At 42.3% G+C, this 26,046-nt stretch overlaps 2 protein-coding genes across 6 annotated transcripts in view; one reads left to right on the top strand and one right to left on the bottom strand.

Annotated features, from left to right (window-relative positions):
• macrod1 (mono-ADP ribosylhydrolase 1) overlaps window positions 1-7,170 on the top strand; it is a 111,997-nt gene extending 104,827 nt beyond the window's left edge. The window contains exon 10 of one of the 4 annotated variants that reach the window (XM_041944283.1): window positions 6,262-7,170. In XM_041944283.1, the coding sequence (XP_041800217.1) occupies window positions 6,262-6,296 (35 nt within the window). In that variant the 3' untranslated portion in view covers window positions 6,297-7,170. Of the gene's footprint in view, window positions 1-761; window positions 987-6,261 lie in introns of those variants that run through there. The other 3 variants (XM_041944285.1, XM_041944282.1, XM_041944284.1) reach the window with 3 other exon arrangements.
• A 12,343-nt stretch (window positions 7,171-19,513) lies between these two features.
• Window positions 19,514-26,046, bottom strand: part of ccdc88b (coiled-coil domain containing 88B) — a 41,336-nt gene continuing 34,803 nt past the window's right edge. The window contains exons 23-26 of one of the 2 annotated variants that reach the window (XM_041944019.1): window positions 23,670-23,777; window positions 22,432-22,583; window positions 20,118-20,450; window positions 19,514-19,728 (exon numbers count right to left, since the gene is read on the bottom strand). In XM_041944019.1, the coding sequence (XP_041799953.1) occupies window positions 19,691-19,728; window positions 20,118-20,450; window positions 22,432-22,583; window positions 23,670-23,777 (631 nt within the window). In that variant the 3' untranslated portion in view covers window positions 19,514-19,690. The remainder of the gene's footprint in view (window positions 19,729-20,117; window positions 20,451-22,431; window positions 22,584-23,669; window positions 23,778-26,046) is intronic. The other variant, XM_041944018.1, reaches the window with a different exon arrangement.

Raw genomic sequence — 26,046 nt, 5'->3', positions numbered from 1 at the left:
TCTTATCAAAGCTGCCGCTTGGAGTCTTCCAGGTCGTTTCACTCAGGGAGCAACCTTGCTAAGCAGAAAAGCAGCTATTCGACCGCAGCCCAGGTGGGAATGATCAAGGAGGCGGGAGACACACGAGGGCAGGACTTGAAATGATGGGAGATGTTCCTCTTACAAAATAAAACAGGAAGTGCTGCAGTGTCCATGGATTAGCAGGATGTTGTGGTTTTATCAAATGTTTTTAATGCACAAACACGCTTTTGAGCACATTCAGAGATGCAATTCTGACATTCAGGACATGTGGTTATATTCTGGTTATTGAAATGGCCTTTTCCCCAGCTGACCAACTGCCTTGTTATTTCACCATTTATTAGATATACTTAATAAATTAAGCATAATATTTGAACACAGGTTCCATTGATTGACAGTAATTGTCTTTGTGTCAGACATTTATTCTGGTGAGTTAAGCGGCTGTGTTGAGCGTTAAATATCGATATGGGGTTGCGGTATGTCATGTAAGTTATGGTCTGGAATCATTGCAGGAAGTTGGCAATGGGGTCAGGGTTGGCACAATAAAAAGACTTAAGGGAATTAATAGTTTTTGACTAACCCTGGTGGGAGTATTAGGTTATGGAAAACTTGTGTGTGCATGTGTGTTTTTTCCATTTTCCAAGCGCATTGTTGACAAGATGACATTTGAGGACTGAATGAGACACACGGTTTCTTAGCCAATCATGTGTGTTTTGCCTTCATTTCTGTGTCCGTCCCCTTAGCCTGACCAATGACGACAGCTTATTTTTCAGGTAACCAGCATGGTGTTTGCATCAACATGAGTGGTCTGCTTCATCAACAAGAATAACGCCATTTAGTCTGTTTGTGGACGGGCAGTCTTAACCTTTGCGTGAAGATTGTGTGTTCACAGAGGGAAACCCTGACATTTCCTCCAACCAGCACTCGTCGTATTTTGAGAATATATATATATCACCAGTATTTGCAGTTAAATGAGACTGTCTTTTTACACTCTTTGCATTCCTGAATGAATGACATGGGCACTACTTTACAAACCATTACTGAGGTGAAAAGTGTCTGGTTTTAGTGAAATAAAGCAACAGCCCTGTTTTAAATCTCCAAGATTCTCCCTTCAACCTGTCTCACCTGCTCCTCAAAATGACCTAAAAGGAAAGTCGTTTGCCATCATTGCAGATTGATCTGTGTGGTTAAATGAAGTTTAGTAAATACGTAAATTTTATGTTGGCTCGAGCTGTGACATGATGACTTCACCCATTTGTTTTGATTGCACTCCTGATTGATAGTGTTCTAATGCCAAGCAGGCTGGGCTCCTAAGCATGATCAGTCATTCACTCAATTATTCAAATTAAGCATCGGTATTACAACTGCAGCCTTAACCTCTAATGTCTTGCTTTACCACTGCTATAAATCAAACTCAGCTCTCGTCTCCAAAACATTTTGAGAGGAAGGTCTCAACCAGATCATTCTTCCTGCCTTCATATTTTTTTTCAAAAGCCAAACTTAAGACCAACAAAACAATAAAGAAATCCTCCAGATTTTCACCTCCACATGTTTTGTGCGGCTGCAGAGTCCTGCATCTAATCTGGTCACAATCTTACATTTGCTTGAATTATTTAGCTGGAGCACTGGGGTCACTCAAACTCATATTGTCAATACACACTAAGAAGTTGGCAATGCAAACAACCGTGGACCTGAATCAGTGCCTTTACAACCTGCCACTGTCTGCGCTTTCAGACCTTGCAAAGCAATTAGAATAATCAGGCTTTATTCCGTTTTTTCTTTTCACTTTACAGAGCTGTGAGGCGAAAAAACAGTAGCGATAAATTAATTGAAATGAGAAAAAGTTAACACCAAAGACCACAACAAACAGACAAATCTTCACACGCTGTGCTGTCAACAAAAACTTGGCAGCATGAGCAACAGAAAGCCAGCGCAGTGAAGCAAGGCTGACATTGAAACCAAAGCAGGGAGTGTTGTGTTTAATTTTAAATGAAATGAGAAATTTCATGGTCTCAGTGGCAGTAAAGTCAAAGCAACAGAGAAGTGCCTGTGGGGATTGAATATATTACTCTGTATAACATTAATATGCATGCTGCGTAACAGTTTAAGGCCATATATATATACTGTGTGCATGACATTTAACGTAATTTTCTTGCCTTTACAATACAGTGTATGTTTTAAGACGTACAGCAGGAAAACAGAAGCAGAGAGATTTACATAAAAAAATGAACACACTAAAATACATCACACAAGATAAAAAAAAAAAACACAGCGTGAACTGAGGATTTAAAGCATTTTACATATACTGTGTGCCCTGACCGAAAAGGAGTTAAAGAAGGGTGAGAGAGAAAAGAGGCGCAGCCTATTAAAAAGAAGAGCAGAATCCAATCAACTTTGTGGCCATATCTCTCGTATAAGCTTTAACTCAGACGAGAGTCTTAATTTTTTTATCTTTCCGCAGACAGATCTGACCAGTAGTGGCCGATTCCAGGAAGGATTTCTCTCTCATTTCAATTCAGGCCTCGGGGAAGATCAATTGCTAAAAATAATGGGATCTCAAACTGCGATGCCCTTGTGCTCTCTACTTCACATAAAAGCCTAAATAAGTATTGTAGTGAGTTTACTGAGGAGTGTTTTATAGATAAAAATGTAACAATTACTGTGTAGAAGAAGCACTAACATACAGTGTAATGTGCAACTGTGAGTAGGAGCTTAAAGGATAAGGCTGGTGATATTCTGTATGTTTCTCATTGTTAACAAATGCCACAAAAACTAACAATGCATTGATCCTACTAACAAGTATAGTCTGTATATCCAAATACTCATATGGACATCGACTCCAGTGTGGTCCAAAAACTTTATTATAAACACATCAGTGTTTCTCCATGGAACATGAACTCTGGCACTTTAGTACACAACCTGGATTCCAAAACAGTTGGGACGCTGTTTAAAACATAACTAAAAACTGTGTGTTCACAAAGTGGTGAACCTCGCTCCATCTTTCCTTGTGAACGACTGAGTCTTTCTGGAATGCCCCTTCGTACCCAAGCATGATGTCAGGCCGATACTGGAAAAGAGGACTCAGGCGCAGAGTACACAGCAACAGAGTTTATTTAATCACAACTCGCCAAAGACTCCTCGACAGGCGTGAAAACAATAGCTGTGAAATTACTCTTAGCAAATATTATGCGGACCTGACTGTGGTCTAGGGAAACCAAACGAATAACTAGAATAACGTAAATCGCTCAAAGAGGAGGAATATAGGCTATAAAACTTAAGAAACAATAACCGCTCCAAAGGGAGAAAACAAATCAAGGCTATCAAAATTATTCAACGCAGGGATTAGACCACTACAAACCAAAATACGCTCCGCTAAAAAGACGGAGGATTATCACAATATCTCTGGGAGGTTAGAACATAAAGCGCTCGCTAGGAGGGAAGGGAAGGAAAAGGCAAAGACGAATATACAGGCTATGATAAGACAACAAAAAACGCTCACACTGAGGATAAGGAAATTTCTAGTAAACAAACAAAGGACTATGAAACGAGAACAACGAAAACACTCTTAAGGAGAACTTTGGAATAACGAGGAATTAACAAAGGAACAGAAAGCTCTGACTAGACTATGAAACTTTATCAACATAAAACGCTCACGAGGAGGAACAATGGCTTACACGAAGGGATGATCTGTGGCTGTGGTTCAAGAGTAGGCACGGGTGATACGACCTAAGGACAAACACACACTGGCACGAGACAAGGGAGACGCAGACCATTTAAACACATGGAGGGTAATAGGTAACAGGTGGAGACAATGGGTAATCAGGCTGACGCACCGGTGACACATGAGGGAGGGCAAGTGCTCTGAAACGAGAGGAGAATTAGATTCAAAAAATAGAACAGGGGATGACAAGACAAAAACCCAAGACGAGACAAACCTCACCGCGGTGTGACACATGATACTATCACCTGTTACCAATCAACCTGTTTACCTGTGGAATGATCCAAGCAGGTGTTTTTGGATCATTCCACAACATTCCCAGTCTTTAGTTGCTCCTGTCGCAACATGTTGCTGCATCAAACATTTTGTTTTATTTATGCCCCACCCCTTTATTGGGGTTCGGGGTTATAATGTGAGTCAGTCCTACATACACTCTCTTGCTGATGATAGCAATCTCTAGAGCATCAAGTGTGTATTAATCCACTGTTGAAAATGGTCCTTAGTAAATTGTCTATTCACCCCTGTTTGCACGATGTTTTCTACGGACTACTGTACAGTCCTCAGCTGCTTTAAGAATTTATTTAGAAAGTAAAAGCTCACATTTGTACCCCACTTTTAAAGATTATGCTTCCAGTGTGCTTGGGGCTGAGTGTAGGGGAGCTAGACAGTATTGACAGATGGACTGTCGCAATGTTGGTTTTGTTCTTTCAATGACATTTCTTGACACTAAGAAAAATTTAGAATAATAGCAGCCATATCCATTAGCATTTTGTAATAAATCTCAGTCCCCTGTACAACACAGCACCCAGAACTATAAGCTGCAAATTAATAATCAAGTGAAAATAAAAATGTTGCAGCAGCTGATTTATATTTGGCTTCAAAGAAAAGGCAGTTTGTCTTAAGTAAGTGGTTGGACAGGAAGTCTGCCATCAATCACAGTCCCCAAATATGCTCTCTTTGATTGGTTACAAAGTGTTTGTACCAAATTAAAGGTCCAGTCTGTTAGATGTAGTAGCATCTAGTGGTGAGCTTGCCGATTGCTGACCTCCTCTTCCAAGCTATCAGAGAGCCTGCTGTGGCTGTGAAATAAAAGAAAAACAGGCTACTGTAGATACATGGTGGTGCAACATGGACTGCGTGGAAGAGGACCCACTCCCTCATTCTGCACTAACAAAACAAAAAACAATTCTTAGTTTCAGGTGATTATACACTAATAAAAACATACTCATGAATATTATATTCCAATTCTGCCAATAGATCCCCCTAAATCCTACACACTGGACCCTTTAACCACAATATATTTACATTTCACTAAATATGTTCTCAATCACTTAAAGCGGCACCAATATACTGTACATCATCACCAATATATGTTTTATCATATAACAGTGGATCAAATGATTATGTATCACCTGAAAGCTGTCGCTTGTGACAAACCCTCAAAGAATCGCCTGCACTGCAGAGCATTTTAGCATCTTTCAACTGTTTTTAGCACAAAAAAATGCACTGTGTGCCACTAACTCTTCACTGAATGGAAGAAAGACAAAGTAAGCGATCAGCTGGTGAACATATTAGAGCTTATAGCAGCTAAAGTACTAGATATGTCCTTCAGGAGTTGGTGGAGACCAAAACAGAGAGGAAAAGATTGGGAAAATATTAAAGTTATATTTGCCAGGTGGCCAGAAACCAAATGAATGTTAATGATGCTCTGTGACCATTCGTACATATGCAGCTGTTTGCTAACATGATTGTCATGGCTTTGAGGTCATAATATCCTAGTGATGTGTTTACAGCTTGTCCCACAACCCTCAGCTGGCCCAAAACAAAACACAGTTAATGCTGCTTTAAAGGCATATGTGTAATATAAACTTTGATTTCAAGGTCAGGTTGTTGAGTTAGTGAATACTGAACCATGAGTCCATCCAGCTTTAGAGTTGGAGGCTCTGTTTTCTTACTCATGTGATGAGGCAAACTCTACGCCTCCACTCAACATGCTGCAGTTTCAAACTGTGACGCAGCATCAGCTCTTCACTTGAAGCATGAAATCAGCACTTTCACATCTCCGCACTGGGCCGCTCGACAAAAGGAGGCTTCTTTCCAAAAATGCAGGTGCGCCCCTTTAAACAGTCGCGCTAGCTGTTGGTGTCTTTCTCCTGTAATGGATGTGCAGCAGATTTTGTAGCAGCAGTGGCGGTGCTTGGCTGGTAGATGGACCGGAACTGTCTGTCTGTGTGACAGAGCTGCTGCAGGCAGGCCTCCAACTCTCCACTATAAACCTTATGTGTCTCCAACACCTGGCACAATCCACACTGGCTGTCTGTTTGATGTGTGTGCGTGTGTGTGTGTGTGTTTGCATGCTTTGAGTGTGTCTGTAGCCATGTTGGACTGAGAGTGACTAATCCTCGCTAACAGATCCCTCTGAAGCAACCAGACGCTCCAAAAGCCAAAATGCTATTAACCGCTGCACGACCAAAGTAAAATGCTGGCTTCCCTTGTTTTACAAGTTTACATTTTCTCTCTCCCAGCTCCCACAGAGGCCACTGTCAAGAGTAAACTCTGAGAGAGTGGATTTGTCAGATTTGGTTGCTGTGGATACACACTGCCACGCTTAACAACCAGATCCCTCCTCCTCATCCTCCTCCTCCTCCTCGCTGCCATCACAGATCGAGATTTTCTTCAGCAGGAAGATAACTCCTAAATAGATGATTGCTTTTTTTGAAGTGCACACTGGCTCTTCTGCATGTGTTGATTAGTTCCTCTGCCTTTCCCATTAATGGTTGAAGCTAAGAGAGGTGACACAATGAAGCTGTGTAATGATATTGATAATTCTTGTGAAAAATGTGTGTACCTTAAGCTCAGACTCAGACTTGACCTTTATTGTCTGTGATCAGTGGCATTAAGCTTACAACCCCTTTTGAGTTATGAGTTATTTGAATATTGGGATTCCAGTGTGTGAGACAATGGCAAAAGCTTATTAAAAGAATCACACAGGCTTCTGGTTTGTATGAATTGATTATTTCTCAGAATGCGACATGATTCAGTGAGCTGCGGCGTCACGAGGGAACTTTAGATGAATATTTCCTTATTAGTTTCCTCACGTCTAGATGTGAAGGAGACAGAAAAGGGAACTTTATCTGTCAGCAGTGGTGGAAGTAACTCAGTAGATACTCATATGCTTATCTGAGGATTTTAGATTACTTTAGACTTCTGCTTTACTACATTTCAGATGGATATCTTGCACTATCACCCCTGTTGGTACTAGTGACATCTCTGCTTCTGAAATATGGTGATTTGTTAGATTGAACTGCAAAGCAATACATAAAGAATTAGCAGTGATAGCATCAGTAGAGCAGGGTCACATGAGTGATATCTGTAGCATGTGTAATGTTTTTCCATGTAAAATCACATTTGAAATAAAGTGGTTTTCAGTGTGATGAACTGTTCCCTTGTTATGCATTACATAAGACAGAACACTTTGCACATGTAAATCAAGAACTTCAGTTGCTAATTTTAGTACTGTTTAATTAAAATGAGCTTACACTAATTAAGTCAGTCCTTCTCGCCGTAGATAAGTATACTGGTAAGTAATAATTTGATAAAAAATATGCCGTACAGGAATAATATATCACTCTGAAAGGGGTCATTCTGCAACATACAGTAAATATTTTACTTTGATGCTTTAAACTTGCAGTGAGTGATTATTTTTTCACTTTTTCATATCATCACCTCATATAGTGATATATATATACATATATATATGATGATATATCTGATATATATATATGTATGTATATATATATATATATATATATATATATATCAGCAGTAACACAGAGTGACACTATCATTCGTTTGGAGTCATGTTTGTGTCCACCTGGTGAATCCAAAGCCAATATTCACTCTCTGTATGCTCTGGTTTTGGTCTCCACCAGCTCCTGAGGGAAATATCTGGCTGCTGATGCTCCACCAGCTTGTGTCTAACTGTGCTGATTGGTGGTGAGCAGGTCGTGTACTGTGAGCTTTTAGAGCTTTTACGCTGAAAACAGCCGCCAGCTGTGGCCGAAAGTGAGAGAGAAAGTGAACCAAAACGGTAAAGTTGCTGCCTGACAGCTGAACATCGAGATGTAACTCAGTATAAAGCTGCGTAAAGCAGATTTGAGCCCTTTCACAGTCATTTGGTACACTGGCAATATAAAAAATATAAATTATAGCTACTGTAAGAACATGCTGCTAATAATACTTATGTGCTTTTGCACATTGAAAGTAAAATTTGAAATGCAGGACTTTTACTTCAGAATTATTGTCGTGTTACTGGAGGAAAGGATCTTACAACTGCCAGCAATGCCTTTTTTCAGTTTTTCAATTTCATAGCTTCACTTTTTGAACCACAGCACCTGTTCATTTTCAACAACAATCATCAATCCACCCTCTTTTTTCCCTTTATTTCCTTTTTGTCTCCATGCTGTCCAAATCCCATCTACCCCTGTCTGCCTGTCAGAACACGCCATATGTGTATTTATGCCATTGCCATCATGCTTCTCCCTACAGCGCATTTGCATGAGTTTTTAATTGTTTGTTGCAGGATGTAGCCGTCACGTGTCGGCGGGACGCAGGCGGTGATTTGTGTGAAGCGAATTGAGTGTTTAGCGCGCCACCGTCCCGCCCCACGACTTTCATCTGCCAACAACCATCTTTATTGATTCCAAACAATCTGCCACGGTGGCGCAGACGCACAGGGAGGAGGGGGGTGTTGGGACAAAGGAAGGAGAGGGGTAGCAGGGGAAAAATAAACTACAAAGAATATCAACAGGAAATTGGGAGAAAGCCCCCTTTTTCTATAAAAGCTTCATCTGTCACAGAGGGGATTGTCTTTTCCTCTCCTGAGCTCTTTGATTCCCTCCCTGTCTGGGCCTCCGTTTCTTCTCCTTCCTCCTCCTCGTCCCTGTTTCTCGCTGCTTCGCTCTACAGGATGGTGGAAAAAATAAACAGATGGAAGAGGGAGGGATAAAGAGACGGAGAGAGGAAGGATGTGGGAGTTCAAACTGAGAGAGGGGGAGGAAAAAAGGTGAAAGGATGAGAGGATACAGAGCCGGCGGGAGGATGGAGAGATGGAGGGAAAAGAGGGGTGGAGAGCCTGATGAACTCATCTAAAGGCGCTCTGGGTTTTTTAATAAGCAGCAGACTGTGAAGCTACTCTCCGACCAGTCACTCTGAGTAATGAGAGGGAGAGAGAGAGACAGCAGATGAGAGGATGAAAAAACAACGAGACTCATTATCCTACGACCAATTTTCATCACTGTCCCGTCAGTAATCTCTCTCTCTCTCTCTCTCTCTCTCTCTCTCTCTCTCTCTCTCTGTCTCTTTCCTTCTCTCCGGGACTCAAACAGTCCACAGCTCTGTTTGAGATGACAGATGAAGACCAATTACACTAACTGTTTCATTAACTTGAAGGCTGATTCGCTGCCATCTTCCAGAACATACACTGATAATCCTGTTGGCCCTGGAAATTACTCACTGCTCATGGCCCTCAAACGCACCTGTGTGTGTGTGTGTGTAGCCTTAAACGCCGTCAATAGTTAAAGACATTGTGTGTGTGTGTGTGTGTGTGTGTATATTAAAAAATGTCCACTGCTCGTTGGGTTGACAGTATCCGACGGCAGTGAACTCTCAGGTGTTTGATGAACTATTATTTCAGGCCGATGACTGCTGTTGCTGACTTTGTTCATTGCAGTCTAATAGGTCACTGCCTTGTCAACATTTTCTTGGCACGTAAAACATATTTGTTGCTGTTCTGCTTGAGTTTCCTCCAGCAGCAAGACAGAGAGCAAACTTCAAATTGTTCATCTGTCTTTTTATTCATTGCTTTCGCATTGTGCCATTTTAATAAAGTGCCTCTTATTCAGAAGCTGTATTTCTCTGCAGTTCCGGCGTTTCTGGTTTGGCTCAAATGTTCATATACATGGAATGAGGAAATCTGGTGCTTTTTTGGTACCGTTTTGCTGAATGTTTTTTGGTGCAGCAACCTCTCTCTGTGTGGCTCCCATCATGCTGTGACTTGTTCTTTGTGTTGCAGGCCTGGGCAGTGCAGTTAATTGCAGTTTATTTTATTTTTTTCCATGCGCGGTAATGTAGCACCACGATATCAGCTATCACACAAGGTGTCACAAACCTGTCTCTGAGTGTGTGAGGCAGAGCTGGAAGCAAGGATTTATTCATACAGCGCTTTTCAAAACAAAGGCTACCAATAGCTTCACAGTAAAAAAAAAAAAACATTTGGGCCTGCCTGATAGCAGCCATTTCGATCACTCGGGGTGGGAAGACTGTCACATTATTAACACTTTCTGTTGGACCCTAACTCAAAGGCCCCCGCGAGCACACCCATACTGAGCCCACACAGGTCATTTCAATTATATGGGCTGATTAGGCTTTGAAATCTCTCTCTGTTCTGCTCTGTTTAGTTGAATGAAACAAACATTGTTCATGTCACGTTCAGTTCTTTTTGCTAACAATCCCACAATGCAATTTTGCATTTTACAGGTGCAAAATTACGATCGAGTGATTCTGCAGCTGTCAGTTATGATGCAAATGTTAATACAGTTGGTTTCCAAAATCTGAATTTTTGTGCACACAATATAGTAAACTACTGAGTGAACATGTGTTTGTTACTGTATAGAAGTAGCAGTGAATGAGGGAGTGATTTCAGACACAGCTCAGAGTTGTATGTGCTCTGCTTGACTGACATGAAACTGACTCTCCTGTTAACACCTGCATGCAATGCTTATTGCAGGACGAAACAAAACCGCTATCGTCCTATTCGTACCTGAAGTCAGGTGACCTCATGCCTGTCCAGCATGGCTCCTGAGCAGATCTGTAATGAGGCAGTGATTGAAAACACCTGCCTGGTTGTTCAAAGCCTTTAAGGATAAAAGTCAACAATGATCTGGCTGACATACAGAACAGGACATATAACCCCATCTACAAAAAGTAAAAAAAGTTGTCAAATGTTGAAACAGAGAAATTTCATTGTTTTTGAAAATGATATTCTCATTTAGAATTTGATGCCAGCAACACCTTTCAAAGAAGTTGGGACAGGGTCACGTTTACCGCTCTGTTGCATCAACTCCACCACAGGACAGTTTTCCACTTCGCCTCAGTCCGTCTTAAATGAGCTCGGGACCGGAGAAGGCGGCGTTTCTGGATCTGGTTTGTATACGGTTTCCTCTTTGCATGGTAGAGTTTCAACTTGGATTTGTGGCTGCAGTGATGAGCCGTGTTCACAGACGATGGTTTTTGGAAGAGTTCCTGAGCCCAGGCAGTGATGTCCACTTCAGACGCAGCGCCATCTGAGGGCCTGAAGATCACGGCCAGCCTGTACTGGTTTTCAGTGCATGGAGAGATTTCTTCAGATTCTCTAAATCTTTTAATGCCATTATGTTCTGTAGACAATGCAATCCCAATCCCAATTTTACGTTTAGAAACATTATTCTCAATTTTTTTGCACTATTTGCCAGCGCAGTCTGTGAGAGAGTGGCAAACCCCTCCCCATCTTTACTTCACAAAGACTAAGCCTCTCTGGGAGGCTCTTTTTAGACCAAACTGTGTTACTAACGAAACAGAAACGGGGTTGTACGTAGCATCAACATGTTCACAGAAATATGCCACAATCACATCTTATTGACTGAAATTACAAACAAATCCGAATGGAGAACATGTTTCTGCTTCCTGGTTATAATTCCAATGTGAATATATAAAGAAATAAAGAATTACAGAAATGTAAACAAACCGTTGGACAAATGGCGGCAAGCATGGATGTATTATAAGAGCTGGACCCAAAGATGTTGCTGACTCAGTCCAGAAAGAATTGCTTGCCTGTTGCACACACCAAAAAAATTCTAGCTTCCAGGTTACTTCTGTGGATATGCGGCCCACTAAAAAATGCACAGTCGTGTTAATCCCATCATGCTTCAGGCCCAGCAGGGCAACGTGAACCAATTCCAAAACACAACATGAACGCGCATAGCCTGCTCACGCTTTTCTGTGCTTTGGAAAAGTTTTACAAAGATTAAACCCCTACAGCTCAAAAATACACAATACAAAGAGCAATAATTGACCATGTTTGTGGCTGGAGGTGTCCTGACTGTCAGGATTCAACAGTATTACCTCCCAAATTCCTTGTGTTTGCTGTGTGTTTCTCCACTGTGAGTGTGTGTGTGTGTGTGTGTGTGTGTGTGTGTGTGTGTGTGTCTGTACTGAGCTGGGTGTGGTCATCTCCTCCCGCCTGCTGCCAATTTACTTGCACACGTGACGTTCATTCACAATCACCTCCTGCAGTATATATACCCCGGCTCCTCACTTCAGTCTGTAGTTGCTAGCCTTGCTTTTTGCAGCCAGTGTTCTTTGATGCCTGCTTTAAGCCAGCCAGGTCTCTATGCCTTGCCACCTGATGGTCCTCAACTTGTCAATCTCCACCGCCCACCTGGCTCTTCCAGCACTTCTGGAAGAATTTTGAACTCAGTTACTTAAATAAATTCTCGGAAACTGTCGTATGTCCCTGAGTACTGTTTTTGGGTCCTATATTGCCTATATCCTGTCCTATATTATGTCAACAGTTTTAAGAAGTCTCTTTTGCAATGGTGGTCTATGGGGGAAAAGCTTTTTGGGCTGCGGGGGATTTTTTTGTTGCAATGCCGTGTGTGGCCACTGGGAAAAACCGAAAGCAATATGGGCATGGAAAGAAGAGCTAATTTAATGATGACTATGAGGCTCGCTGTGGGGTAACAATCTTGGAATAATGCATTAGCACTCAAGTCAGAATAAAGGGAGGTTTTCCCATTATTCACATTCTGCAAACAGTGCACGGATCAAACAACAGTCCACAGGGAAGTCATTCATAGCCAAGGGAGTACTCCAACATGTCAAGGAACTAACATTTGTGGACTGAAATATGCTGTACATACAAACAAGAAAATCAGCCGTTACAGTATTAACAAGGGAAACAATAACAGCTGTCAGCAGTCCTCCTCCAGTCCTTCAGTGCTTTGTATGACTGCCTGTTGCAGACATTTGTCTGACCTGCAAGCCTCTGAATCTGCAATTGTGCGTTATTATCTCCCTGAAGGGCCTCAGTTACCTGCAGGCCGCTGGCAGGCAGACGGTTATGGCTCCCAATGCTTAGATTCGGGTCATCAGACATTCAAGGTGGATACTATTGAAAGCTGAGGGCTAATCTTTGACTGAACAGCTTTATGAAAGTGACAAGATGAGGTACTTTTCCTGCTGGAAAGTGCACTAAACTGCAAAATAAATGGTTTAGGGCACAATTAATCACAATTACCTAATCACACTTAATCACTGTCAAACTCTGCTGCAAGGTGTCTCATATTAGACAAAATGCCAATTAGCCATGACAGTCTCCACTGAGGGAAGTGAGATTTTCAAGCAACATGGTAAAACTAACAGAGCTCCAGAGTTTAATATTTATATGCCAAGAACAATCATGACAGCATAAACAGACAAAATGCTTTTCAGGGAGAAACAGTGGCCTCAATTTCAGACTACTGACAGACAGATCTGATGTGCAAGAGGTTTGAGAAACAGTTTCAGTAAACTGGCGTTCAAACTAATGTGATCCAGCTGTGTTTGCAATCATTTCATTCAAAGCACTTTTCAGAAAGTGCTTGTGTTGTTTTGTCACTCTGCCCTGCTGCTGGTCAGAGAGCCTGAAAGCTCACCACAAGGTCCATTAAGTAGCTGTTCCAGAGCTTTCAGTCACATCACGTGATTGTTACCAGCAGAGTGAGTTTGCCCATATATCATCAAATTTTACACGTTCAAATTTCCATTTTTCTCTGATCGATTTAAAGACTTCTTGTCCACACTGACTTAAAATGTGTCGTTCAGGAGAAGCTGACCGTCTAAGTTTTCTTTTCCTAAAGATATTACCATTGCATTAGTACACATACGCTAATGTTACCTCAGTGACATCAGTCAGTTTTAAAATAAGCAACAGTACCGTCTGTGAATATTTAACCAGTGTCTCATCTTTAGTTATGCTAGCTCTGTCCTCCCACATATTTGATCTAAAATGAAACAATGACTACAAAGTTTCAGCTTTGACTTTCAACTCCAGCATGAATTTTACCCATACTGAGTGAGCAGCGCAGGAACTGTAACCCTGTACATTTTGCACTGTCTGAAATTAGTGTGCTCCCAGCTTCCTGCCTCTGCAGCACAGGCGTCTGTTCATTTTTTTACTTCATATATATGCGAGTATACGAAGGTGTGAGTCCTATATTGTGAGGTGTGTTATTTTATTTGGATTTTTTTTTAATGCGCAAACAAATTTGTATGATGCAAGTTGATTCCTACACAGTTTTACCAATACGGATGTGAACACCCTCAGGCACTATTTCGTGTCAAATGTGCTTATATGAAGACAACACAATAGAAAATGTTATAGAAGTTACAGAAACCACCAATGACAAGTTGCATTAAAGTGTCAGTATGGTGTAAAGCTATTCCTCCGGAGTCTATAGATAAATGTCACATCCCTGACATTTGTATGATATGTAGCTATCTTGGAATGCAACAGCATCTCTGGGCTGCTTTCCCCCCAAATTAAAATATGGCTTTATAGAATTGTGGCGGAAAGGTATAGAAATCATGCTGGGTCGCAGGGAGACCTGTTAGTCTTACACATCTCTTCATTATGCTGATGTCAAAGAAATTACGGAGAAGTTAAACTAGTCCTGATGTTGCTGGAGTCAGACCTCTTGGAACCAATTCAATGAGCCCTGCTGAGCTCTGGGCCCTGGTTGTGGAAGAGCGTAGGCTCATAAGTGTGTGTGTGTGTGAGTGTGAGAGATCAGGAAGCATTAGTTTAATGTTTCAGGCTTTTCAAGGTATTTTTCTTGTAAGAAAATTGTGAATCGGCAGCAAAAAGTGGGAGGAAAACAGCAGCCGGCACTCAGAGGATGGGGATCCAGCAGTTAGGTGAGATGGGTGATGTGTATGGATGAGGCCGTGATGGAAAGAGCGAGAGGAGAGGGAGGAGGGCGATGTTTACGGGTGGGGGGGCGGGGGGTTAGCGAGGCCAGTAAACTGCTTGTGAAATGAAAATGGCTCTTTAGCAGAATCCAGGACACTTGGGCGCTGCGCTGGATCAATGTCTCTGATTTACTGTCTGAAAGCCTGTCAGAGGGAAAGAGAGGTGGGTGTGGGGGGTGGAGGCAGAAGGAGGGGGGGGATTGGGGGGGCGGGGGAATTGGGGGGGCCAGACACAGGGAAGTTAGAGCTTAGAGGTAGAAGAGTCCTTTAATGGAAGGAGAAAGAGGAGAGGTAAGGATGGAGAGGGAAATTGTCCATCAGAGTGACAGTGGAAGGCAGAATCAGAGGGATTGCTGTTCAAGTCCTCACGGCCGAGATACAAAATCAATCTGTCAAGGCGATGGGGAAGGGCAATCTTGTTTTGCGCAGGGAATTGGTGCGGCCATTTGGGTCAAAATCAATAGGGGGACACATGGCGCTTCTTAAATCCTAACTATCCCACAGAGGCCAGCCGCATTGACTAACAGGGGAGTATACGCAGGAGGTACACAAATCTTTAACCTGGAAGGAATCTGTATTCTGCTGGTGAGCAAGGCATCGGCCGAGTCGGGTGAAGGTGGGGATTTCTGCTGCGCACTCAGGAAATTCATGTAAATGATGAGAAGACGACTTTGAGGTAGAACAAACTGTCTTCTGTGGTATTGATTGAATTACAGGTAACAGAAACGGCCATTTATCTATCTGTCTGTCTGTATGATGTGTTTTAACAACCTGCATAAGTGTGTGCATGAAGGCAGGATTGTGTTCCTGTGAGTATCTTAGTATGTCTGAGTGGGTGAAACACACACACACACACACACACACACAGGTGGAGCTCAGGGGCGCAGGACAACAGGCCGGACGTCTCGACAAGAGTGTTTTCCCGCACCCTCGAGACACGGCGAGTCTGGGGGGGGAGTATTTTATTTTTATTTTGAGTGTTTAATGTATTAAAAGGGGCCGGGGTAATGAATTATAATCTTTAATGCAGAAACCGATCGATATCACCAAGAGAATAAATCAGCTTTTACTGAGAGCGTCAAAGCCCCTTAATACACTAGGAGAGAGAAAGGGAGTGCATGAGGGAGGAGGAGGAGGAAGGGAGGGAGGGGGTGCAGCAGGGACAAACTGTTAGGAGAGGAGGAACGATCCCGCGTGAAGCAGAGAGAGAGGAGGAGGATGATGAAATAGACGAGAGAGGGGGGTAAAGAGGAAGGGATGGAGAGACGGATGGAGGCAGACGGAGGGAAGTTATAGATGAACAGACTCACCTTTGGGCTAACCTCATTGGGTAAAAGCCCGCTGAAAGCATGGAGATTTTGACAGTTTTGTGAGGAGGCAAGGCTGCAGGGTCAGCCGGTGTGTGCGCACACTCTCCACTTACTTGTTATTTTTCCACCTAGTTGCGTTGTGCTCCCTCTCAATGATCCCCTCCCAGACTTCTGTTGCCTGGAGCAAAATATAATTAATTGAATTACACCACCACTTCTCGATCAAAGATCACCTCGCCGCTCTGTTGTCTCAGTGCCTGCCCAACCGGGGGCCTCTGCTGGGAAAAAGTGCCTAACAACAATCCACGAATTACAACTTTTTATTAACCCAAAGTGAAGTTTCTGTGGTGTGCCCTGATTCTAAATCAACCACTGCCGAAACGAGCAAGAGTTGAAAAACAGCTTGATGTGGATTTAAATGATGGTTGCAAATATTCATGTCAGAGCAAAAGCCCAAAAAGTCCAACGCACCGCCAAGTATTTAGGATGCCTGTTCAGTTAGTGTACAAAGCGTTATAAGCAAGGTTTTTTTGGTCACTAGAGGCTCTTTAGCTAGACACGGTCATTAAAATTTGATCGCTCCGGCAAGGACCGGAGGTAAATGGTTCAGAGTGGGTTGATGAGGAAGGATATACAGGGGCAGCAGAAGTGGAGAAAATGAGAGAAAGATAAACCTTGACTGAGAAAGAGGAAATGGAAAGTCTTCACAGGGAAAGAGGGAGGAGGTCTTCACTAGGGGAGGAAGGCCAAAAACACAGAAAAGGGGGTTTGAAAAAATGATGTTCGCTGATAGTGTTACACCCCTCAGGTGCTCAATAATTAAGCAGCTGAGCAGACTCTTGAGAGCCAACTGTGATGTCAACCAAGGCAGCCATCCATCATTCATCGCTTTAGGAATCAGGGGTGGAGATGGCACTTAATCACTCATTTTGTGCCAAGACTTTTCTCACTATTTTTTTTTTCTCCAAGGCTTTTTTTTTTTTTTGGACTGATTCTGTGTTGCCTCTCGTGCTTGCAGGGATAAAATACTAGTTTATTTCAGCGAGAGATCCTTCTGAATGAACAAGGGTTGAATCACATTCCTGGTTTTTTATTCATCCTCCTTTTCAAGAGCCAGTCTTTAAGAATTTCTTGATAATGCGCCGAGGTTGATAAATGACAGAAAAAGCGGTGCATGCTCTCGCAGAGTGAGTAACCACAAGGCTCCTCCGTTGAGAATTTAAAGCTTTACCCTTCACTTTTTGTCTGTGGGTGCTGTCTGTCTGTGTGCCTGAGGGCGTGTGATTGTTGCATTGCACTCATAATAAGCCTCTGAGTGACTGGCAGAACCAATATCTTGCTATCGCTTTGCCCTGTGCTCACTCAGGCGGCGCGCTGTGCAGCCCCCGTCATGCATCTCAATTCCACAAACACAATGTTCGGAGCCGAGAGAAGGGGCCTGCTTTTTGATTAATGTCACCATGACAACTACATAATTCATGAATTGAATTAGCGATCCATTTGTCATTTGCAAATCATAATTCAGGATGTGTGTTTGGGAAGGGCTGGCTAGAGAGAAAGAGCTACGGCCTGCCATTATCCCTAGTGTTGCCTTCTGCACACACACACACACTCAAAACAAGCTCTACCGGAAATGCTGACGTATCCTTGTCCTAATCTGGGAGGCAGAGGCTCTTTGGAAGCTGCCTCTCTTATAAGAGGGCCCTTTTAGCTTCATGATGAACTCTCAGGTCTGCTCATTTGGAAAGCTGCATGCTAATTCTCGCCTCTTCATCCGTCTGTCTGTCTGTCTGTTGGCAGAGGCCTGCCCGGCTCTACACTGACACCATTTGGTGCACCAGCGAAAGGAGTTACGGGGGATTCTCATTAAAGCGCTCGTGCGGATCATTTGCCATTAGATCGATGACTGTATTTACACAGGAACCCAGAAATGAAATGGGATTTTCAGCCATATGCGAGCCTGATGGAGGGGTTTCTCCATGTTTATCCTGCTGTGCACTGATCAGATCTGGGGTTTACAGGGAGGTTTGTCACGAAACTTATGTATTTATTTTGCCCCCTGCATAAATCCAACCCTCAGAATGATTCCTCAAACTGGATTGCAGATGACTGAGTAATGTTTTCTTTGTTATTCACTTAAATATCGAATTGGAATTGGAGCAGCTGTGGTTCATGAGGTAGAGCAGTCGTCTACTAATCAAAGGGCGGTGGTTCAATCCCCGGCCCCTGCAGTCTACCTGTTGACATGTGCTTTGGTGAGCCTGAAACTGCTTCCAAAGATGAGCAGGTGGCACCTTGCATGGTAGCCCTTGCTACCAGTGTGTGAATGCTGGGTTGTGTTGTTTGAAGCGCCTTCAGTGGTCGGTAAGACAAGTGCTCCAGTTACCATCTGCATCCATTCTTGTGGCGCCTTTTTCTGGTATGTCACTTCCTGTTAGGTTTATGCTTTTAGTTCACCTTGTTTCAGCACTAATATTCAACATTTCATGAGTGCATGCTATGCGACAGCTTCTCCTTTTTATCTTGAAGCATGTCTTGCAAAACTATGTGATCAGCACTTAAAAGTGATACTTTTTTGACTTTGAGTGAGCCAACTTAAAGAGGAGGTGATCAGAAGGAACAGCAGGAACACAGAATATTTTTAGTTAATCCTATAAAGGTTTATGGAAGACTAGATGAAGCACTTCTAGCACTGATCTTTAATACTTGAGTGTCATTTGCATATGAGGGCTCGTGCTTCTACCAAATCTGTTCCACTTGGGTATTTCCTCCCCTTGCTGCGCGACATATATGTTAAACAGCCTATATGATGTTCCACGTGAAATCCACTTGGATATTCTTGATGTCTTCATGAGGGATCTGTAACTGACTGATTAACCGCAGAGCTGCTGTGAGAGGATAATGTTATGCCAGCACAGGCACAATGTTTGTGAACTTCCTCGTAGTGTTAGCATTAGCTTGTTGGCTAAAAAGCTTGACTACTGTTCCAGGAGTCTGTACTGTGATGCCACTGCAGAAAGCAGTTCAGTATATGAGTGATCAACACTATGTGGACCGGCTGTAGTATCAGGATTATGTTAGCTTTGGCTGGGTTGCTAACTTTAGCTGAAATGGCTGGTGCTCAGTGTTAGCTACTTAGCAAGACAATCCTCTTATGATTGACACTGTTGGGAAAACAGGGAATAAATAAATGATTACATTTGTTTTCTTTTAAAAGACCAAAAAAAGGAGGCGGAAGGAGGAACAAAGGAGTCAATAAGTAAAACGAGTTAGAGAAGGATACACATAGTTATAAGGTATCAACTGATTTGTGGTGAGGGAAAAATACTATTATTAGATCTATGTGGTGTATTCAATTTACTTTTGACAGTCTAATAACAGTTTTGGGGCTCATACTAGAGAGACAGTTCATTTCTTTACAACTGAGGAACACTGGAAATCATTGACAGAAGGATTTATTCATTCATGTATTCAAAAATACTAGAAGGATCTCATATTTAAAATAGTCAGACGTATAAAAAGCATCAAAACAGTTTGCCAGGAGCACAGAATATAAAAGGTTTCTTCTTTTTAATTGAGAGCCGACTGCAGTTCGTTCTCAGGCCGTTGCGTTGTCGTCGCTGGAGTGTTGATTGTCTGGAAGGCAGATAAGATCACAGTCTAATAGGCACATGCGTGTTTTATTAAAAAGAATATTAGCTGTGTTTTGAGTGACTGTAGATGCTACGACTACTCTCTGAGCACAGTTTTACTTTACAGTCCAATTTCTATTCAGCTCGACATTTAACTTGTTACCCCGTAGACCTTTCACAACGCTGTGCATGTAGCATGCTCGCAACGACAAACTCTCCATCTGAGTCATTTGTTTATTGGAAATGAATGAATAAAAACAATTCTTCCAAATAAATCTCACCATTATCTTCTGCTGTTTTCCTTCTTTTAAGGAAAATCTCACTAAATGGCTTGTTAGTGTGGATATTTGTAAAAGTGCACACATCTTCCTCATTCCACTTTCTCCTCCTCACCTCTGCCTTCATCCTCCTCGATGCTCTCCTGACTGGTAAGTGGTGCGTCTGCCGCCTGGGGTGCGCTTGCTTCGCCTCTCTCTCCTTCCCAGAGGACAGAGGAGGTGTTCTGGCTCGAGCGCAGCCGCAGGCGGGGCGGTGTTTTGTGGTCACCGGGACTGAATGATTGGGAAACCCCAGAGCCCCCTCTGGCCAACCCAAGCCCCCAACCATGACGGGATCCCAGCTTCCGACGGCCCCCGGAGCCGGAGCGCGTGGCTGGAGTCCCGGGAACCGAGATGTCTGGCTCTGCTTTTCTCATGGGAGAGGGAGAGACTGGAGCACTGCGGGGGTCTGAAACAGAATGAAATACTTTTAAGGTTATTATTCCTTCAATCCCATATTTATACAAAGGCCATGTCAGTTTTGTCTTTTTCAATGTAAAAGACCCTCAGCGTGATAGTTTTGGATTGATCTACAGCATAAACCAGGATGGTAGTGTACGCAAAAGCTCTTCTTCCAGTGCAAAATCAGTTTCGGAGACTCTGACAACGGCAGGTGCAGAAATAAATTAAGGAAATGTGATGAGCAACACACTAAACCACGAAAAAATTGCTCCTGATACCCATGCAGCTCCGAGTGAGTGAATATGTGAATGAGAGGCGTCGTGAAGCACTTTGATCTGCTTAAGTGGGGAAATGATGTAAAATAAGTGCTTAACCCTCGATTTAAACTCCCTATTTAGCAATTATCAGCAGCATGTAAACAATTAAATGTACATGTTTGTAATGTACTTCAGCACACATGTTGAGTGTTTATCCGTCCATTTGTGTGCTATCATTCCTATGCATTAATATCTGCACATAATCTGTTATTGATGGTGGATATAATCTAAATGTAGCTATGTGTTTTTCATAATTTAATTTTATTTAACTTTAATTTGACTTAGTCCTTATGGCATTTAAGATAATATTGTCTAATGCATGCCTGGTCAACAGGAGAATGAAAAAATGCTGCACACTATCAGCACTAACATTATTGAAAATGCAACATTTGAGACATTAAACTCACAAAATGAAACAATAACATCTTTACAGTCCAGCTACAGGCTGTGGGGGTTTAATGCCTCATCGGCTTTTTCAATCCGTTCAGTGCTGCGCGGCATTTGAAATTAGAATTACAGCCATGATACTGAAAAAATATAATGCCGAAAATGCTATATTCAAAATGTGGCCCCAATATGGTCTACAATTAGTTCTTAGTGGGAAACCTAAAAGAACAGTAGTTAACTAAAGGGCTTAACATGGACACAAGCCTGACCTTTATATTCACAAAGGCAGTCCCAACCTTTTAACAGTAGATTACATCACATTGAAATAACAATGAAAATGATATCATAAATTCTGATTTAGTTTTATGAGGTAAAGAACTGCTCTGGCAGAACTTGCTGTATTTCCGTGTGTGTTCAGAGACACTGGCTGCAGCCTAAAAACTGACCTGAGTCCAGTGGTTAAAGCTAAGTTAACCTGCCATAAAGCGGGTTAGTCTCAGGGTTAAATGTAGCTGTTAAGGGAAATGTCATCTCGAACAAAGACGATAGAAACGAGTGGCGTTTGTGTGAAATGTCTCGGCTGACTCAGTCTCTCTGTTACGAGACAAAAGCCACCAATTAATCTATTTAAAGCACTTAAAGTGGGATTTGAATTATTTTCACTGTTATACACTGTGTTTGCTACATGCATCATCTTTCGGTGAGATTTTCTGCTTCTTCCACTTGTCGTTGAGAGATTGAGTCTCTCTCCGGGATTCAGGCTCAATAAAAACCACCAGTCCTGCTAGGGAGGAGCAGAAAGCGCCGGGCCTCGAAGTGTTGGTTCTGACACGCAGTTAAGGAGAGCTGGGATTTAGGTGGGATAATAGAAAACACAATGTGCTGACAAATTAAATTAAATGGGAACAACATGAGAGTGGAAAAAAAACCCACATGAATGCAGGTTGGGGCTTAAATCCTGGCTTTGAAAATGTCTGCAGAGAGATTTTTCCCCTCTCTCTCAGCCAGTAAATTCATACAACAGTCAAGGTGCATAAGAAGAGAATGAAGCCTTGCGGATCTTTTCCTTTCAACATGTGGTTAGCAGAGAAAGCCAGCCTCAGAAAGTCTTGGCACTCTGCAGGGAGAGATCTAAGGAGAAGAGAGTGGTATCAATGCTGACCACACTTGGTAGTCATGAGATGATTTGTATGCATGCCTGTAGCCTCGCTTGATGGGGTGAGCGTGTGAGCGTAGCTTTGTGAAAACCAGTCGGCCGGCATGCGCATATGTGTGTGGTCTCACCAGGGTGAGGCGCGTGTGTGTCTGATGTAAATTCAGCGCTGTCGGCCAGGTTTTCCACGCTGCCCGCGGCGGTGAAGAGGGCGCGTCCCTCTCTTCCTCCTCCCCGGGGTTTGATTAGCTTCTTCATCCTGTCTGCAATCCAGTTAGATTTCCTACGAGGGCAAAGAGGACAGGTACCATTTACAAAGAGGGATGAACCAAGAGAAGAGAGAAAACACTCGGAGGATGCCAAGTGTCACGACTGCTGCATCTCGTTCGCAAAAATGCTTTGCGATCGCTTCCTGACGTGAACATTCAAAATGAGAACAAAGTGTTCCTCAGGGTTCCACCTGTCATTTATTATGGAAAAGAAAGTGCTCTGTAACATGACATCAAGAAAATCAATTTGGAAATGTTATAATTAAAATGTCATTACCATATTCATCTGGTAGCGGGGACAAAATGCATTTTTGTGACACTTAGACATTTTGTACGCAACAACACTAATTGGTCAAATTGAATTTATGCGACGAGATGCTTGCCAGCTGTCCAATACAAGACAGGTAGACGTCCTCTGAGGGGACCGGGTGTTCTGCGGGGTTATAACAAGCTATGAACTGAGACAGCTGCACTTCAAAAACACCAAAAAGTCTCAAGACTATGACCTCAGTTTACCACTTTAGTTTCTTATTCTGGCTAATTTCTGGAAACAAGTGGCAGCCTCCTCTACCTTTCACACACTTCAAGAAGTCAGGGTTTTAGGTATAATAGAAAACACAGATAACAAACGGGGCAGATAACAAAATGGTAAACTGAAGTCCCGACAGTTTTTGGATGTTTTTCACACTCACATCCTCAGCTCAGACACTTCACTGTCATGTTTGTGAGCTTTATGATGTTCACTTTCTGCTGCCACCATGTGAGACCTGTTGGGTCAGTCTGGGGTTAAAGTAGTGTTTCTAATATTTTTGTCCAATGTGGACAAAATATCAAAACCTTATTACCATCTGGAGTTTATAATTTATTGATGTATAAGACCTGCTCAACTTTGACTTAAAATATCGGTTAAACTTTTACTTTTAAATTGCTTTGAATCCATTCCTGTTTTAACATGATATGCTGTATTTCTTTTTCTTTGTGTAAAGCACTTTTATTTGCCTTTATGTTTGTAGTGTGCTGCATGAACACACTGGCCTGCTTTTACCCTAACTAATAAACTGGCAGCTCTGTGTCTAAGTTTATATATTTTTATACAGTACTTGGCCTTGCTGGCTGGAGGTTGCATGCTTGGCTCGAGGACTCTATACTGATCCATGATCTTCTCCACCAGCTTCTGCTTCTCCCGACGGAGCTCGCTCAGCTTCTCCCTGAAGAAAACATATGAAACATCAGAACAAAGCCGGAAGATGAAGGGGGGAAAAAACTGAGTAGGAGGATCCATTTGATTCATTTCAAGCATTCATTATCAGTAGTCGAGATTTTTCCGGAAGTGTGTATGTAAAGTGACTGATGGTGTATGAATCAGCCCATTCCAATAAACCCTCAACTGAGAAATGGAGCCTGCTGTGCTGTTTGAACTGGATTCCTTTTAAAGCAGCAGATCAGAGAGGAGACCCCATGTGGATGTTCATGTGCTGCTGCAGAGCAGAGGGTCCTGGGTTCGAGGTGCAGCGTGGACAAACCAAAAGCAGGACAGGGTTGAAAAACAGCCCGCATTCTCAGCAAAACTCCGCCGGATGAAAGACGGCTGAGAATAAAAACACTGAGCACAGCTACTGACTTAGTTACTGACACTCAGCTGTGAGCTGAAAAGATCAGGGAAGGTTATTGAAGATGAGCCACGGTCAGCATCCAGGCCTGTGTATATTTTTAGCCGAACTAGCTGCTTGGCTCTGGCAACGTCAGCTGGGCGGTCGTCCTTTGGTCCTGAAATATCTCAACATACTGGTATTCTACTGTGACACATATTTTTTTTACTGTGCAATAGTGTTATTACTTACTTTATCCATACCACCGCACCACCCATTATGTGCAATTTTCTATCCACATGCAATTTGTGTAAAAACTGTGAAATTATCTAGAAATTTTGGCAGCATATTTTTATGACAATATTTCATATAGTTCTTCATGGCAATATACATTTTTGCCATATTTGTGTGTGTGTGTAGATCTGTTGTATATTGTATATATATGGTAGGATTACTATAATAAGCTAAGGCAACAGCATGGCTCTATGGATGGCAATATCAGTCAGCCAGTTGGTCCCTCACTTTGGTCCGGACTGAAATATCTCAACATCTGATATGGATCATTAAGAAATCCAAGAATAAATCCTATAATCCTACAAGAATAGATCTTCTTGTAATGTGGTCGCACCTTGAGATTAATATTGTCAGACAGACAAAGACTTTCATAACACCTGCAAAACTAATTTCCCATCAGCCTCAGCTGTAGCCTACTTTGTGTTTAGTGCTAATTAGCAAATGTTAGCTAACACGCTAAAGTCAGATGGTGAACATGGTAAATGTTATACTTGCTTAGCATTAGTATGTGTGCATGCTGGCATTAGCATTTAGCTCAAAGCGCCACTGTGCCTGTGTACAGCCTCACAGAGAAAAGGCTTTAGACTCATCATCTTGTTTTTCATATTTCTAATTGGCTTCTCTAATTCATTGGATGTTTTCCAATGTAATAATGTGGCCATCGGCTCTGGTTATTTTTGTGTCCTTCAGATCTGTTCTGTATTACCTCTTCAAAATCCTCCTACTTCAGTATGTGAATCAACTACAGACCAAAGCCTCCAGCTTGCAGCAGACCAGTATCAAATGTACACTATTAAATAAGTTTACTTTGATGAAGCGCTCTTGAAGGCCACTTCGATTCATTTTATAAAAGCTTATGAGGCTTCTTCACTTATTTGCTCACTGAATTCACAACATTTCTCCCGACATTAGTCTGGAAGGGCAAAGTCGCTGCATCATTTGATCAGCGCCACTCACAACAAAAGTGATTTTGTAAATCAGTCAATCTAAACTGTCTTTTCCACTTTCCAAGGTCTTGAATATATTTTGTCAGACACTTGTTCAGGGAAAATAAAGAGATGAGACTGCTGAGGCAGGAAGCCCAGATGTCTGTGAAGTGTATGGAGTCTTTAAGTCTGCTTTCACTAAAGAAAGTGTCATGTTTCTATGTGGCAATCTGTCTTACAGCTACACTAACTACTACAGCTGTTTAATCAGGCTGGACGTGAGATATTTGGTGCGTTTTTGTACACATGTAATATCACATGAACTCATTCACTGGACTGTTATGTCATCCTGTTTGTAATAATATGTTTTCATGATACGCTTGTGTTTGCTCTTCATTCCATCAAATAAAAACCTGAATATGAGCCTCAGACTCACTTTGCCTCATCTCATTTTCTAATGCCTGTTTGTGTGAGTAAGAGAAACTGCGGGCTATGAAATAATAACATCCGCCCCCTTCCACCCCTGACACTCTATTTGGACTTGTATCCTGGTGTTAGCTTGGATTACATTCTCATTCCTCATGAACCGCACCACAGTTTACTTGGCTCAGGATAGAGACCTGCGTTTCCTGTTCAAATAACCTAAACTACAGGAATAAACACTCCAG

This window comes from Chelmon rostratus, chromosome 9 (assembly GCF_017976325.1).
Source record: "Chelmon rostratus isolate fCheRos1 chromosome 9, fCheRos1.pri, whole genome shotgun sequence".
Classification (NCBI taxonomy): domain Eukaryota; kingdom Metazoa; phylum Chordata; class Actinopteri; order Chaetodontiformes; family Chaetodontidae; genus Chelmon; species Chelmon rostratus.
The sequence above is the reverse complement of the archived record's forward strand: the minus strand, read 5'-3'. Positions and strand labels throughout refer to the sequence as shown.